General features: G+C 38.9%; 1 protein-coding gene and 1 long non-coding RNA gene across 3 annotated transcripts; one reads left to right on the top strand and one right to left on the bottom strand.

Moving 5' to 3' along the window:
* LOC109836719 lies at positions 294-15,392 on the top strand. Of its 2 annotated transcripts, none has more exons than XR_002246077.1 (8): positions 294-532; positions 1,004-1,503; positions 1,622-1,711; positions 1,829-2,549; positions 2,674-2,748; positions 12,774-13,040; positions 13,529-13,789; positions 15,190-15,392. It is a non-coding gene; the product is annotated as an uncharacterized LOC109836719 (long non-coding RNA). The 2 variants fall into 2 exon arrangements; XR_002246078.1 differs by lacking the exon at positions 15,190-15,392 and adding an exon at positions 14,389-14,512.
* LOC109836718 (proline transporter 2-like) lies at positions 3,898-15,159 on the bottom strand. The gene is made up of 8 exons (XM_020404699.1): positions 14,397-15,159; positions 13,551-13,775; positions 12,252-12,346; positions 5,155-5,341; positions 4,921-5,045; positions 4,594-4,809; positions 4,265-4,495; positions 3,898-4,170 (listed from the first exon to the last, which is right to left on the bottom strand). The coding sequence occupies exons 1-8, from the start codon at positions 14,512-14,514 to the stop codon at positions 4,021-4,023; spliced, it is 1,347 nt and encodes a 448-aa protein (XP_020260288.1). The 5' UTR covers positions 14,515-15,159; the 3' UTR covers positions 3,898-4,020.

Raw genomic sequence — 16,163 nt, 5'->3', positions numbered from 1 at the left:
ACTACCATTAAACTTAGTTTTTGTTGCAATCGACCGCCTCCTAATCAAAATATTCATTTAAAATCCAAAATTAACCTTAAAAATCTTGCCTTCAATGTACATAACTCATTCTTTTAGTATTTACATCTTTCTAGGACACAAGATGCATCCCTTGAACTAGAATTTTTTTAAGGTTATTTTTAATTTGATAATGAAAATTTGACCAGAAAGATGGTATATGTATAATTTGAAAATAAAATGGTTGTATTCGTACAATTACCCTATTGTTAAGGTGATTTCTAGCAAAAACCTCAAGAATAAAATGTCAAAAATATCTCCTGACAAAGGGCAGCCCGCCGATGGCGATCGTCCACCGCGGCGCCGCCCACCTCCACCGATCTCTCTCTCTCTCCCCCTCTCTCTTCACCCCGGGACCCAAACCCTAACCCTAGCCCCACAACCCCCGTCGTCGGAATTTGATAGTTGAGGTACATCAATCACTTCAATGGGGAGCTTGGGATGGGTCAGCGTGGTTTCAATTTTATTTAATCAGGTTAGGCTCTGAATTACATCATCATCATCTATTAATGCCTAATAGCAATTAACAGCGAGGTTTCGCATTCTCTCTCTCTTTTTTTTCTTTTTTCTTTTTTCTTTTCTTTTCATTAATTCTAGTGGGAATTACCACCCCTAACATATGACACGTTCACTTTTGATTATCTAGAATGTGCTTTCAACTTTGTAACTTGATTTGAAAATTTGAATTCTCAGCTTAATTCTATAATGGAGAAATTTTTGAAATGAGCCGGTATTGATAAATAGCAAAACCGACCGTTTTGTTAAATATGAATTTTTTTATCAGCTCACGAAATTTGATTAAAAAAAAGGTCGGTTTTGCTAAATTTAAATTTTAAAACATACGAGACCAGTAATTCCGTGTGTTTAGTACAAGCTAATCGGCCACTAAATTGAACACAAGAAACTAGTAGTTGATGTACCATCTCGGGTTTTGAAACACATGCAGGGCCGGCTTTGGAGGAGTGCAGAGTGATCGACCGCACCGGGCCCCCAAAAATTAGGGGCCCCAATTTTTTTTATATTTATATATAAGAGAAATAAATCTAAATGGACGTGGACCATCCATTTCACAACTCAGCTTAATCTCAACCCTCCATTCAAAAACCCCTCCATTCAAAAACCCCTCCTTCAAAAACCCTACCCATCTTCACTGAATCACATCTCAAACCAGATCTGCTAGCCCCCATCCCCCTCCTCCTCTCCCCCGTCGTACTCTGCAGTCCGCCCTCGAGTCCTCGACACGCTCACTCGCTCAGCCAGGGCCTCGCGGCGTCGCCCTCGCCATCACCGCCCGTTGTCCCACCGCCCCCGAAATCGTCGACTTTGGAGCTCGCCAGTCGCCGCCCCCGCTCAGCAGTCGGAGCTTGCCAGTCGCCGCCCTCAAAATCTTCGCTGTCGAGCTCGCCAGCAAAACAATTCCTCTCCAACTTTGAGTCATTTCTTCGGGTATTCTTCTTTTTCCTTTATCCTTGTGATAGTTTTCAACAATTTCCTTTTGAAATACTATTTCTTATCATTGGATTATAAATTAGATTTGAAAAAGTGGAAATGTTGAATTCTACAGGTCTATTTGAATCTTCAATCTCGTGCAGCAGAAAAATTGGGCGGTAAAAAGAATGCTATTTGACCTTGCTAAGGATGGAGTGCTCTTATGGTAAGCTGTTTGTAGTCTTGAAGAAGTTTTAGTCATTTTTGGGATTACTTAGGGTTTTTGTTGATTGAGCAGCTCTTGATTTGATGCTTTTATTTGATTTTTGTTGTTGTTGTAAAGGCTTTGGATAAAATTCGTTACGAGAGCTTGACGGATAAGAGCAAGCTCGATACTCAGCTGGAGCTGTTTATTAGGTTGTATTGTTCCGAATCTTTTGACTTCTTTCAATTTGATTGTAATATTTTTTTTTATTATAGAAATGCCACCAAGAAAATATCCTTCTGGATATGATAAACGCAAAAAAAAAAAATGAACAATTTGTCCAAACTCAAAGTGGAGCGCTTGATAAATTTATTGTTAGAGAAACACAAGATTTAGTTAAAAATTCAATTGAAATGATAACATTAATGATTTGTGCATGAATGAGTATGAGAATGAAAATGTTGATGATCAAAGTAAAAATAAAAATGAGAATGAAAATGAGAATCAGAATATAAATGAGAATCATAATGAAAATGAAAATAATAATGAAAATGAGAATCGGAATGAAAATAAAAATGAAAGTAAAATTGAGAATCAGAATCAGAATGAAATTGATATTGACAATGAGAATGACAATATTTTAGGTAATGAACAACCTAATCAGTCCATGCTCATGAATTTGAATATTTATGATCCAAGAATTTGGGATAGCTTGGACACAAAATCTAGAGATATATTAGTGGAAAATGGTCCTATAAGAGATCTAAAGGCTTAATTAGTGATTTTGCAGCTAAAAATACAAGGAGGATAATTTTTCGATGATACTTTTTGATGCTAAAGGCTTCGATATCTGATGAAGGTAAGCACAGATATAAGAGGAATATAATATGCAAGTATTTCTTATTGTGGACTATTTGCTCTATTGGAAAGCTTTATTAAGGTGAGATTACATGTATTTATCTGATCAATAATATTTTATTCAGGTGACCGAAGAGATGAAGAATGGGCAATAGCACTTGAAAAGTATGTTAAAGATTATTCAGATGCAAAAAAATCAGGTAACATTTTAATGTCTGATCAGTAACATTTTGTTCCCTAGCATTTTAGGGATTCGAATTGGAATTTATTGATATTTTGTATATAGAGAAGTGCCATGTGTTTACTTTTCGCACAGGGCCCCTAAAATCTCAGAACCGGCCCTGAACTCATGGTATCTGTTTTACTGAATTTGAGTTTTGAAACACACGGGACTAAACTCATGGTATCTGTTTTACTGAATTTGAGTTTTGAAACACACGGGACTAGTAGCCCCATAGTCTCGTACGTTTAGTGATCACTAATCAGCCGCTAATAAGCCACTAAACTAAGCAAACAAAACCCACGGACTCGGAGTAAGTTCCAACCCAAGATGGTTTTCGGTTTTAGAGGGGGCCGCGTTTCCAACCCAAGATGGTAATTTCTTAGTTTCATGTCAATTGTTATTTGTATTGTCGGTTTGGTCTATCACGTATGCTTCGTACTTCCATGGACTCGGAGTTCACTGAAAATGTCAACTTCATGTGATTAATTATCATCTTGCAGCCTCCTGAGGGGTCGGGAGTCTAAAATTTAAGGGTGTAGCACATTATACCACAGAAATTCTCACAACCAGTAAAAGCAATTCGCTTATAAAGTCCACCATCAAACCTTGGATTTCTTTCCCTGGTTTGATTTGCCATTTTGCAGAGAATAACATCACAACGTTCAACAACATTTATTGGGCTTCATTTAGCAACTAGAGGGTACTTAGCTTTGTCACTAGTTTAGTGTTTGCTTTTGGAGGATCTTCTGATATTAGGATTACGCCTTTTGCACTGCTGATTTGCTTTTCCATCTTCATTTATTATATTAAAGCAACAAAACATCAAGTCAGCACATATGACAACTGAATGTTGAAACAGAAGCCATTCGTTTTTCCAATAAAGGGCCTAGCAGGCATCACTAACTTGAGGAGGACATGTTTTGCGTACAATTCTGTTCTGTTAATGAGTAAGGTCTTATTATAAAACAGCGAATCATTATATTCAAACTCATCATGGTTCCATGACTCAACCAAAAAAGTTGGAAATGCATACTCTGAATTTGCACAAGTAATGGTAAGGTCTTCTAGTAACGTACGTTTCGAAAGCTATTTAATGAGAAATTTCATGAAGAAGAACAGTGAAATCTTGTTATGGTGTTTTACCATCTACTTTATCTGGAACTTGAAACATTCGTAACCAAAAAAGACTTCGTATTTACTGTGAAATCTTTAAACCATCTGGTTAACATCTTTATGAGAACTTGAAGCATTATGTATCTGCAAAAAGCCTGTACTTTCGAGCATTATTGATTATCAATCTCGTAGCAGCAGCAGTAGTTATTACTGATAGTAGAGAGGAGATAACAATGATGGCGCAGTGCCATGCCTTTTCGCCTCTGCTAGCAGATTTTCCTTTGACCTGAGGCGGTGAAACAGTGAAACAAGAACCTAGCTCAGTTATATCTAATAATGAACTCCGTAAATAGACAGGGTGGAATCTTAGCGGCTCATACCTTGATCCAAATCATGCTGGGGAAAACAAAGGTGAGCGGAAAGAGACTAAAAGACCGGAAAAGGTTTACAAAATCTCCCATGTAAGGAAACAGTGCTGCAATAAATGTATTCATTCCCAGAACTAGTGCTCTTAAAAGAAACCGGCGTACAAGGTTCGCTCTTGAGAATGTGCTCTTCTCCAGACTTAAGAACTTTGTGTCCAGACCCTCATATATCGGTTGAATAAACATCTGGTTTCATGGAAAAGATACGGTTAAAACCTTTCTAGTCATACGTGAAACATGAAAACTTAATTAATAATACAAAATGCATGCAGAGGAAAACCTACGTGCTGAGAGATTATGCTTTGCAGAAAAGCTGCAGAATTTATCAGAACTTTTGCCCATTTAGGTCCACTTAATTCTTTCGGCAGATAGTTTGAAACTAATGAACCATACGCCCAGTAGCCAAGTATGCTTACACCATAGTATATTGCAAGACCAAATGTAAACTGTACCGACAAAGCTTTCCTCATGTTGCTAACTGCTGGCTTGCGAAGAGTTGACTGCAAAATATCGGCAGGTATATAAATAGCTTGACACTTACTTCTAATAATTATGGAATTTGAAGATGATAAAAGAGCTTTTCATCATCCTTCTGTATGTCCAAAATTAACCTGTATCTCTGGTAGTAAACCGGAGGTGTTACAGACAAGGATAGCAGCAATTGCACCAAATGCATTGAAGAATTTATCCGCTTTAGTTCCACTAATATTGTAATCCTTGTTTTTGTTTGCACGTCCTGAGAAAGTCATGGACATAGGAAAGAAAAGATGACCTCATAATATGTCCTTCAAATTTGTATCAGTACGCAAAAAATTGAAAGTTCCAGTGAAGAGGGAAGTAAGCACCATCTTGAACTAAGATTGCCAAGAGAATGACATCGAAGATTATTATTAGGATTGCGGAGGTTGGTAACCAGTTTCTCATGGCGGACATGGTAGGAACTAGATTTGCAAAGATGAAATAGGCGCCACCAGTAATAGTGATGAACACTTGAAGCCTAACAGGTGTGCTACTGAACTCTGAGTTGATCTCCTGATTGTAAATTTGTTCTGAGTGTCAGTAAATTCATTAAAGATTCACTTCAACTATCATAGTTAGCTCTCTACTGGACTAGGAATGGAATATGTTCCAATATTGGCTAGTCAAGTTAAATTTCTGCGTTGCGTAAATAATATAAGAAAAATAACAGCATTAGCGATGATGGATCACATTGTGGCTATCTGCAGAAATCCATAAAGATTTTCTAAAATAACAGCGAGTGTTAATTGTGAAGAGAACATCACAAATTCTTTCAACTGTTGATACCTTTCGTATATGACAAGTTGTGAATACGTGGGGATCACACCCACGTGAGACCAATCTCGTGGAGAAAAACAAAGGCCCACCCGACTCTAGTGTCATATATATATATATATATATATATACCTATTAATTCCTAGGGTTTAGTGTGCAAGGTGCCTTTTGTGCGGTGGCTGCGGATTTTTGCCGCTACGGAGCAAGCAGAGAGCTTCGGAAAAAGAAAAGAAAAAAATCGGCAAGAGCTCTTTTTCCGGTTAGGCTGCGATTGTTTTTTTGTGTGCAAAAGAACAGGGTAAAACGCTGCGGGAGAAAAAGTGTTTGTGCCTTTGAGAGAGTATTTGTGTAAGGGATCTGAGAGTTTGTGAGAGGGTTTAGGTTGTGTGATTGTAAACCTTAGTTGTATTCTCTCCCTCTAATAGTAGATCTCCCCCCTCCTTGCCCCGTGGACGTAGGTAATTTACCGAACCACGTAAAATTTGTGTTCTTACCGTGATTTGTAATAGCTTGTAGGTTCCCTCGACATTTCAGTCTTAGAACTGATGAGAGGAAGAACTGATATCTCACTTTGATGAGATATCTGGTTTTTTGTTCTTGTTTCCTTTGAGAAACGAGAATTTCGTTGTGATCTAATCTCTTGTTGTGCACCTAGCGCACCGGAGGTGTTGCCGAAATTTCCGCTGCGCATAAAAAGTGGTATCAGAGCTTCGGGTTGGATTTAGGAGCTTGTTCGAAGGATTCGCTGAAGGATTCCTATTTGAAGAATTAGATCGACAACATAGGAGAAACAAGCACATCGGGATCATTTCTTTCGAAGGCGATACAGAGTCTGAGTATCAATAACTCAAAGATTGATGTTCCGAAGTTCGACGGCAAGATTAATTTCGGATTGTGAAGGTGTCAGGTGATGGACGTTTTGGATGCACAGAATTTGGAGGAGACTCTTGAGTTATAAGAGAAACCCCCTGATATGGAGGAAAAGGTTTGGAAGAAGATGAATAGTAGGGCTTGTGGAGTTATTCGGTCATGCTTGACGCCAGATCTTATTTATGACGTAATGAACGAGACGTCAGCGAAGAGAATGTAGGAAACACTCAATGAGAAGTATCTGACGAAGAACATTAAGAATCGGCTTCACTTGAAGAAGATATTTTACCAATTCAAGATGAAGATGGGAGTTTCCATTCGGGAGCATGTTAACAACTTCACGAAGCTAATTTTGGATATGGCCAATGTAGATATCATGGTTGATGATGAAGACAAGGTGATGCTACTATTGTGTTCGTTGCCGGAGGATGATTTTGGTATGTTTGTTCTCACTATGATAAATGGAAGAACTACGGTTAGCTACAAGGAGGTGACCTCAGCTTTAGTGAATTATGAGTTGAGGAAGAATGATGGTGAACCCTCCGAGAAGGCATCGGGAGATGCATTAGCAGTTCGAGGCCGTGGTCCAAACCACCGTCCAGGTGATCACTCAAGATCGAAGTCAAGAGGTGGCTATAGAAATATTGGTAGGAATCAATGTCGCTTTTGCAAAGAAGAAGGACATTAGAAGAACGACTACCCAAAGTTGAAAGATAAAACTGGAAAGAATAAAGGAAAAATTGTACAAGCTTCGGAAGTGAATGTTATCAAGGCTAGTGACGACAATTCAGATACGGATTCTTCAAGCTATTCTTGCTCTGCATTACCGTCAGTTTGTTACGCTGACTCTACGGAGTAGATGATGGATTCTGGTGCTACATACCATATTTGTCCTAGGAAGGATTGGTTCTCCAGCTTTGAGGAGTTAGAAAGAGGGGATGTCGTGCTCATGGGTAATGATCACGTATGCCCTATTGGTAGTATTGGTACAGTACGGATCCGGATGTGTGACAGGGTAACTCGGGAGCTGAAGGAAGTGAGATTCGTTCCTCAATTGACGAAGAATATCATTTCACTTGGAACTTTGGAGGCAGCTGGCTATAAGGTGATCTTGGAGAATATGACTCTGAAGGTCACAAAGGGGTCCATGGTGATGATGCGAGGTGCCAAGGAAAACAACATTTACTACTTGAAGTGGTACGGATTCAGATATGTGACGGGGTAACTCGGGAGCTGAAGGAAGTGAGATTTGTTCCTCAATTGACGAAAAATATCATTTCGCTTGGAACTTTGGAGGCAGCTGACTATAAGGTGATCTTGGAGAATGCGATTCTAAAGGTCACAAAGGGGTCCATGGTGGTGATGCGAGGTGTCAGGGAAAACAACTTTTACTACTTGAAGGGTAAGACGGTAACAGGGGGTCTGGCAGCTTCGATTACCACAGAGAAAGATACTACCAGCTTATGGCATATGAGATTAGGACACACTAATGATAAGTCCCTACAGGTATTGGCGAAACAGGGGCTATTGAAGGGTGTAAAGACTTGCAAGATGGAGCTGTATGAACATTGCATACTTGGGAAGAAGACGAGTGAAATTCAGTACCGCTATTCACAATACTCAAGGTATATTAGACTACATTCACACAGATATTTGGGGCCCTTCCAAGCACACATCACTTGGTGGGGCTAACTATTTTGTCATTTTTATTGATGACTATTCCAGAAGGAATTGGGTATACCTGATGAAGCATAAACATCAGGTTCTGAATATTTTTATGGAGTGAAAGAAGAAAGTGGAGCTGCAGACAGGTAAAAAGGTGAAGACTCTACGTTCAGATAACAGTGGAGAGTATAAGAGTGATCCGTTTCTGTAGTTTTATCGGGATCATAGCATTAGATGACACTTCACAGTTAGAGAGACACCGCAACAGAACGGGGTGACAGAGAGATTGAACCGTACCTTGCTGGAGAAGGTGCGATGTATGATGACGCAGAGTGGATTGCCTAGATCTTTTTGGGCCGAAGCATTGGTTTATACGAGCCATCTCGTGAATAGGTTGCCGTGCACTGCGATACAGGGGAAGACTCCGTTGGAGCGTTAGTCTGGTTCGGTAGCTAGTGACTATGAGTCGCTTCGGATATTTGGGTGTCCAGCTTATTACCATATCAGTGATGATAAATTGAATCCGAGGGTGAGGAAAGCAGTCTTTGTGGGATTTAGAGATGAAGTTAAAGGCTTCAAGTTATGAGATCCACAAGACAAGAAGATAGTTATTAGCAGGAATATCACATTTGACGAGGCGTACATGATGAAGCCTCAAGTTTCTCAGTAGGTAGAGGAACACCGAATTCATGAGATATCGCAACAGGTGGAGGATGATGTGACTCCACCCACTACAGAGAGCATTGTATCCATCGAGGCTCCTACAGAGGTGACACTGGGAGGAGATGGGATGACAGCCGGGCATTTAGAGGATACAGTGGATGTTGGGACTCAGGAATAGGGTCATGTTCAGGAGTCCATTGTAGCTAATAGACCAAGAAGAAACATTCGTCAGCCAGCTAGATATGACAATGTCATGGTTGCATATGCTTTATCAGCAGAAGTCAATGATGACTTGGTTCCTTTTACATTCAAGAAAGCAGAGTCAAGCTCTGATTTGAATAGGTGGAGGGAAGCCATGGAGGAAGAGATGCAGTCTCTTCATAAGAACGACACTTGAGAACTTGCAAAGCTACCGAAGGGTAAGAAGGCTATTAGATGCAAGTGGGTGTATGCAAAGAAAGAGGGATCTTTTGTTGGGGAAATTAGATTCAAAGCCAGATTGGTTGCCAAGGGATATGCACATCTAGAGGGCGTTGATTACAACGAGGTATTTTCACCTGTTGTGAAACATTCGCCGATTCGTATTTTATTAGCATTGGTGGTACAGCTGGATTTGGATTTGGTCCAGATGGATGTGAAAACAGCCTTTCTACATGAAGATTTAGAAGATGAGATCTACATGACACAACCTATGGGGTTCAAAGCTACAGGAAAGAAAGAATTGGTATGCAAGCTGAAGAAGTCTCTTTACGGATTGAAGCAATCGCCGCGATAATGGTACAAGAGATTCGACGACTTTATGATTGGCCGAGGGTACACGAGGAGCCCATATAACCTGTGTGTTTACATGCACAAGCTACAGAATGGTGAGTGTATCTATTTGCTGTTATATATTGACGATATGCTCATAGCTTCCAGGAATACTTCAGCTATTAGAAAGTTAAAAAAAGAACTGTCATCCGAATTTGAGATGAAGGATCTTGGAGAAACAAAGAAGATATTGGGTATAGAGATTGAGAGAGACAGGGTGAAGGGGAGGTTGGAGTTGACACAGAGGAGTTACTTGCAGAAGATGCTGAAAAAATTCAGTTATGATGGCAATGTCAATACGATGAATACTCCATTAGCTCCCCACTTTAAGCTATCAGCTAAGATGTCACATGTTTCAGTTAAGGACCGGGAATACATGTCCAAAGTTCCATATGTCAAATGCTGTGGGTAGCTTGATGTATGCGATGGTGTGTACAAAATTAGATTTGTTACAGGCCATGAGCATGGTATCCAGGTACATGCACGACCCCGGGAAGGGTCATTGGGAGGCTGTGAAGTAGATTCTACGGTATATCAAAAGTACTGTGGATGTTGGTTTGGTATTTCAGAAGAATGAGAAGACATGACAGGATTGTAGTGGTTACGTGGATTCTGATTATGCGGGGGATCTGGACAAGCGCCGGTCTACTAGCGGATATGTGTTTACACGAGCAGGAGCACCGGTGTGTTGGAGATGCACACTTCAGTCTACAGTGGCTCTCTCCACTACGGAGGCAGAGTATATAGCGTTGACTGAAGCTATGAAGGAGGCTTTGTGGTTGTGTGGATTGTTGGAGGACTTGGGGATTGTACAGGAAACCATTCAGGTACATTGTGATAGCATGTCAGCCATCTATTTGGCGAAGAACCAGGTTTATCATGCACGCATGAAGCATATCGATGTCAGATTTTATTTTGTTCGTGACGTTTTGGATGAAGGATACGTCATGTTGGAAAAGATCCATACGAAGGACAACCATGCAGATATGTTGACCAAAGTTGTTTCAGGTGTTAAGTTTGGTCATTGTTTGGAATTTTTGAACATTCTTCGGTGTTGAGGCTTTTGGAGGCCATTTGGGTGAACCACGTGAGGCTTGATTTCTTGGGCAAGAGGATACGTAGGCAGTCTTTACGATGCAGCCGGTTTGGATTAGTTGATTTTTATGGGGTGAGATTGTTTGGACTCTAGTTCGGGTTCCCGACTTGTTATCGAATGAGTGGGACATTTGGTTGCTTTGGTGTCGGCTTAGTTTTGGTAGAAAACTTCACCGAGGTGGAGAATTGTGAATACATGGGGACCACACCTACGTGAGACCAATCTCGTGGAGAAAAACAAAGGCCCACCCGACTCTAGTGTCATATATATATACCTATTAATTCCTAGGGTTTAGTGTGCAAGGTGCCTTTTGTGCGGTGGCCGCGGATTTTTGTGGCTACGGAGCAGGCAGAGAGCTTCGGAAAAAGAAAAGAAAAAATCGGCAGGAGCTCTTTTTGCGGCTAGGCTGCGACTGTTTTTTTGTGTGCAAAAGAACAGGGTAAAACGCTGCGGGAGAAAAAGTGTTTGTGCCTTTGAGAGAGTATTTGTGTGAGGGATCTGAGAGTTTGTGAGAGGGTTTTGGTTGTGTGATTGTAAATCCTAGTTGTGTTCTCTCCCTCTAATAGTAGATCTCCCCCCTCCTTGCCCCGTGGACGTAGGCAATTTTTCGAACCACGTAAAATTTGTATTCTTGTCGTGATTTGTAATAGCTTGTAGGTTCCCTCGACATTTCAGTCTTAAAACTGATGAGAGGAAGAACTGATAGCTCACTTTGATGAGATATCTGGTTTTTGGTTCTTGTTTCCTTTGAGAAACGAGAATTTTGTTGTGATCTAATCTCTTGTTGTGTACCTAGCGCACCGGAGGTGCTGCCGAAATTTTCGCTGCGCACAACACAAGTCAAATTTAGTGTTCCCTAAATTAAGTTTTCCCCCCTCCCATTTTTCTATACATTTTCTAATTAGATTATGAGGGGAGTGCAAAAGCCTATCTTACTTCAATCCTTTATAGCTCCTATAAATGTCCTACAAAAGAAATAAGGTATTAAAATGATAATTCCGTTTACCAGAAAAAAAAATAATATACCTAACGTTCAGGTCAAGAAAAAATTTAGATGCTTGAAAGTAATACATGTGATTTGAAATGGCGAGTAACTTGATAAGTAATTCGCTGGATGGAAAATTCGCTGGATGGAACCTTGAACTGCAACGCTAAAAATGACAACCTTTGCGTTGTTAGGCAGGCAAAACCAGCAAACAGATCAGAGTCCACTCATTCAGGTTGTTGTAGGTAGACGAACTATGAAAATTTGAAATGTGAAAAGGGGGAAAAAGAGATGAATAACCAAGTGAAATTTCAATATATAGCTGGCAAAGTTGATATTCAAAATAACAACAATTGATGGAAATAAAAGTCAGTCAGACATAGAAGTTGTTTTTCTTTTCTGGAAATGAATAATAAGAATCTTTGTATAATTAAGCTTTTCTTAGGACAAATTTGTTTAATTTTGAACCGGAAAGGGTGAGTTATTCTTGCTGTGTAAAATTTTTGGAAGTCGATGGTAATTTTGTTTATGCAATCTACAAGAACATGTAAAATATACACCTTCAATGCTCTTCCTCCAAGAAGGACAAAGCCCATGTTAACGTGGAGAAAAGTCACAAATTGCAAGATCCATGTGATGTAATACAGTTTCTTACCTGCAAAATAAGTAGGATATCATTATTAATAAAATTGCATTATCATTTCATCTAATAGTAATAGCAGTTCATGCTTGTTACCATACATATACTTTCTCTTGATGTTTTCTGAGACTTTTTACTGGTTGCTATGGGTTGGTAATGTACATTATCATGACAAGTGAATATGCTGCTACAAGTGCAGGAATTTTGCAGTTTCAACTTTCATATATGGTGAATATGACTGCAGAGAAAATAATAATAATAATCCTATAGAAGGCCATCAATATAAAATTGTATAGGGAGGAGGGAGGACACGAGTGTTTCCATGTGCACAATTTGAAGTTGATGAAGGCACCAATACAATGTTCTTATTAAACTGGAACAGTATTAGTGATTGCCTGATACTATATTTTTATTGCACTGATAGTATTCTCTCTTTTTTCAGGTTCTCTTCCAACTTGGGGACGATATGCGTTACTATCTGTATGCGGGTTTTCCTCCCCAATAGCATACTGTGGTAGTTGTCATAATTTTTGCGGAGGACAAAATCAGAGGGAAGGAACCAGAGAGACCTTTCAGTTTGATTATCGGGAACTATCAGAGTGTGTAGCATTGCGAATGCTCCATTTACCGCATTAGATGTTACGCTTTGAATTCAAACTAAGCCTCCAGTATTTTTGGATTTTGATGTGTCAGGCTATGAAGTGTCCAGGTCAGTATTAAGGTGGAATTTTTATTCAAGGAGAAGAATATCGGAATGGAAATATATACAATTATTTCGTGCTCTACGTAATCTATCAAAGTGCATATATTATTTGGATTTCTGAGGTTTCCCAGTATGAGTTGAAGGAAAATGATTTATATTAATTTTCATAGAATTTTGAAGTGAAAGTTCTTTGTTGGTGTAATAAACATGCATCGTCCGTATGTGGTATTTATTTATTTATTTATTTAATATTTCAGTGGAAGTTGTGATCAGACGGTGATGTATGGAGTGCTTCATTATGTGTATTGCTTCTCTATTTGTTTAGAAAACATGGATGTGAGGTGACAATTTATTTACTAAGAAAAAAATGATTCTACGGGTTATGTTGGAATATAGACCTTATATTTTTCTAGCTTTTGGCAACTTGTTTTGCTGATGATGAAGTGAGGGTTCACTTCTAATGTGGTGATTTATTTTTGTTTGTTGTGATACAGGATTGAGATGAGGTGAGAGTACCAAATACGTAGCCCATGATATCTCTATATCTGATTAATCTGTTGCCATCGATGACCTGGAATTCAGCCAAGAGCCACTTTGCATAGAAGGCGAAGGCCCCCACAACTGCAAGCCCAGTGAGGCCCCAGGCCCAGCCTAATGGCGCCAACATCAGATTTGAGAAGCTGAGCACATATGCACAGTTAAAACCAGTGACCATCAGTAATCCAACTTGTTGCCATGAGTCTGCAACAATAAAGGTAAGAAGTTAAAATAGAAAAAAGAAGGAATAATAAGCAAATGGTCAAGCTCATGAAGCGCACGCTAATAGCCACGTACACACAGCACACATATAAAAGTTACAACTACTTTTTTTGATGTTATATCCATGTAAAACAAATCTACTACCATAATTGTGGAGTGCTTATCCTCCATCAAGCTTAGCCATTATCATATTATGCATTTTTGGTAATTTTAATTGTAGTCCTAAATTATGTGGCATAATCTCTTAAACATGCAAAAGTCACGAAAAATGAACAAAACAAAAAATCAGAACCCAAAGTACCTATGGAATGCAATGCATAGCTTGTGTATATTGTTGTATTAAATGTTATTCAGCTTGTCATGATCATTGAGCAATGTTCCGATAAAAAAGCTGCTTATATATTTCTTTTATTGAAATATGTATTATTGCGCACATTATTTGGTTTCTTTTTAAAAAATAAAAATTAAAAAAAATAACAGTACTTCTCCCTCTTCTTCTTCATGGTTCTTTTCCGTAAAAATATTATTGATAACCATAAACTTGCTATTCATTCGATATTGTGGGAGAACTTAAGCGTACTTGAATTCATCTCAGAAACTGACCTTTGTCAACTACATGGGCTGAGACAATCACATGCTCTGCCTCTTGCCGCCCTGATTCTATGCTCAGTGCATCAATTTTCTCGCTCGTCGCCTCTACAGCTTTCGGCTTATCTTCCATTGTTCTTCCTCGAAGACAGAGAGAGAAGGATAACAGAAAAATCGCAGGAGCTGCAGTTGTTGATTTAGCTAGCGCCACCCTTGCATTTCTTTAGTGTCACAAGAAGAGAGAAGTGAAGTTAGTTTGCAATATGACTTTGAAATCAGGCTACCTTCTTTTCGCGTCTTTGTACTTTACAAAGATACCCTTGCCTAAGGAGTAGAATTTCATTTTTATTATTTGCCATTTTCTCTTCTCGATTACCTACCAAAATAATAATAATGAGGAGGAGAAGAAGAAGAAGAGGAACCCTTTGGTTGTTGGACAAATAAATATTAAGGTGTGTTTCAAATACTGGAAGGACTCGACTCGTCACTCTTGTCTTTAAGACTATACTTGCCCCAACACCTTTACGGGGTTACTGTAAAATTTGTTTACCAAGATAATTTGGTTTCAGAATTTAATGAAAAATGCAGGTTATAAGTAAATCATTCTGAAATTCATCAAAGCGAAAATAGCAGGAGATAATCTTCTTAACGTGTTCACATGCATTTTTCTTCATGAGTTTCCCCGTATAAGTTTATACGGCTTCAAGATGTAGTTCTCTGCCATTCTTTTTGCAGTTTCCTGCATTCTTCTGTAGTTTCTTGCAATTGTGATATTTCACTCATTTCAAAATTTCTCTCTTGGGTGCAGATCACTTGAAGCCAGATGGAGGATCATGGGTACTAACTAGCTAGACTACAAACTCTATATTTCAGTCTTCTTCTATACTTCAAAACTAAAATCGAAAAAAAAATATGGCGTCCTTTCTCTTGAATTGCTATCGAAATTTGCGAGTCATCGAGTACCCTATACTTTTATTTACTGTAGTACATAGTAGTTTGAACTTCGGAGTATACTCACTACTACTTGTGTGCATAATATTGGAAAAATTCCGACGGTAACACCATATGAGAAATAAGTTTGTCCTGGTTTTCCTATGTTGATTGTGACACCAGTACTTAATGTTGTTAGCGCTAGAGAACATATTAGATAGATTGGATCATCGCAGACTCACGTTCAATATTACGCCATACATTTTGTTAGTAAGTTAATAAATGCTAGACGATCATTGAGGCAACTTGAAAGATCAATTGATCATTGTTGTGCTTTAGATTGGATCTCTTCAATGATAGGAAAATTGCGCGCGTGCGCTTAAACGGGCATGTTGGACTTTGTCGCTGCCCTTGTTTGGCTCAAAGAATCCTGCACCATGCCCCCAAAGATTTTAAAGTCGATGATTATACTGGTAAGATAGTTTAACTATATTGACACAACATTGATGATTTTAACATCAAAATATTAATAGTTATTTTAATTAAGCATTCTAATTGACCTGATATTATTGTCACTAATAGAATTTGGATCCTCTCCACTACAAAAGATTAGTGGAGAGACTACTATTTTTAATCTCAACCGTTGATTATTTAATAGGCGGTTATGATACAATATAACTCTTAACACTCATCATACTCCCACGTAGTGCCCTCATTCCTAATTTGCACTAAAAAAAATCACCACCACCAACTAAATAATTAATTGTTGTGATTATGTAGTGGTCCCTCCATTATTTTTTTAGTAGAAAGGATCCGAATCCGCTTCGAATCTCTAATAGTTTACCACGTGTC

Source organism: Asparagus officinalis, chromosome 4 (assembly GCF_001876935.1).
Source record: "Asparagus officinalis chromosome 4, Aspof.V1, whole genome shotgun sequence".
Classification (NCBI taxonomy): domain Eukaryota; kingdom Viridiplantae; phylum Streptophyta; class Magnoliopsida; order Asparagales; family Asparagaceae; genus Asparagus; species Asparagus officinalis.
This window is presented reverse-complemented; position numbering and strand designations above follow the sequence as displayed.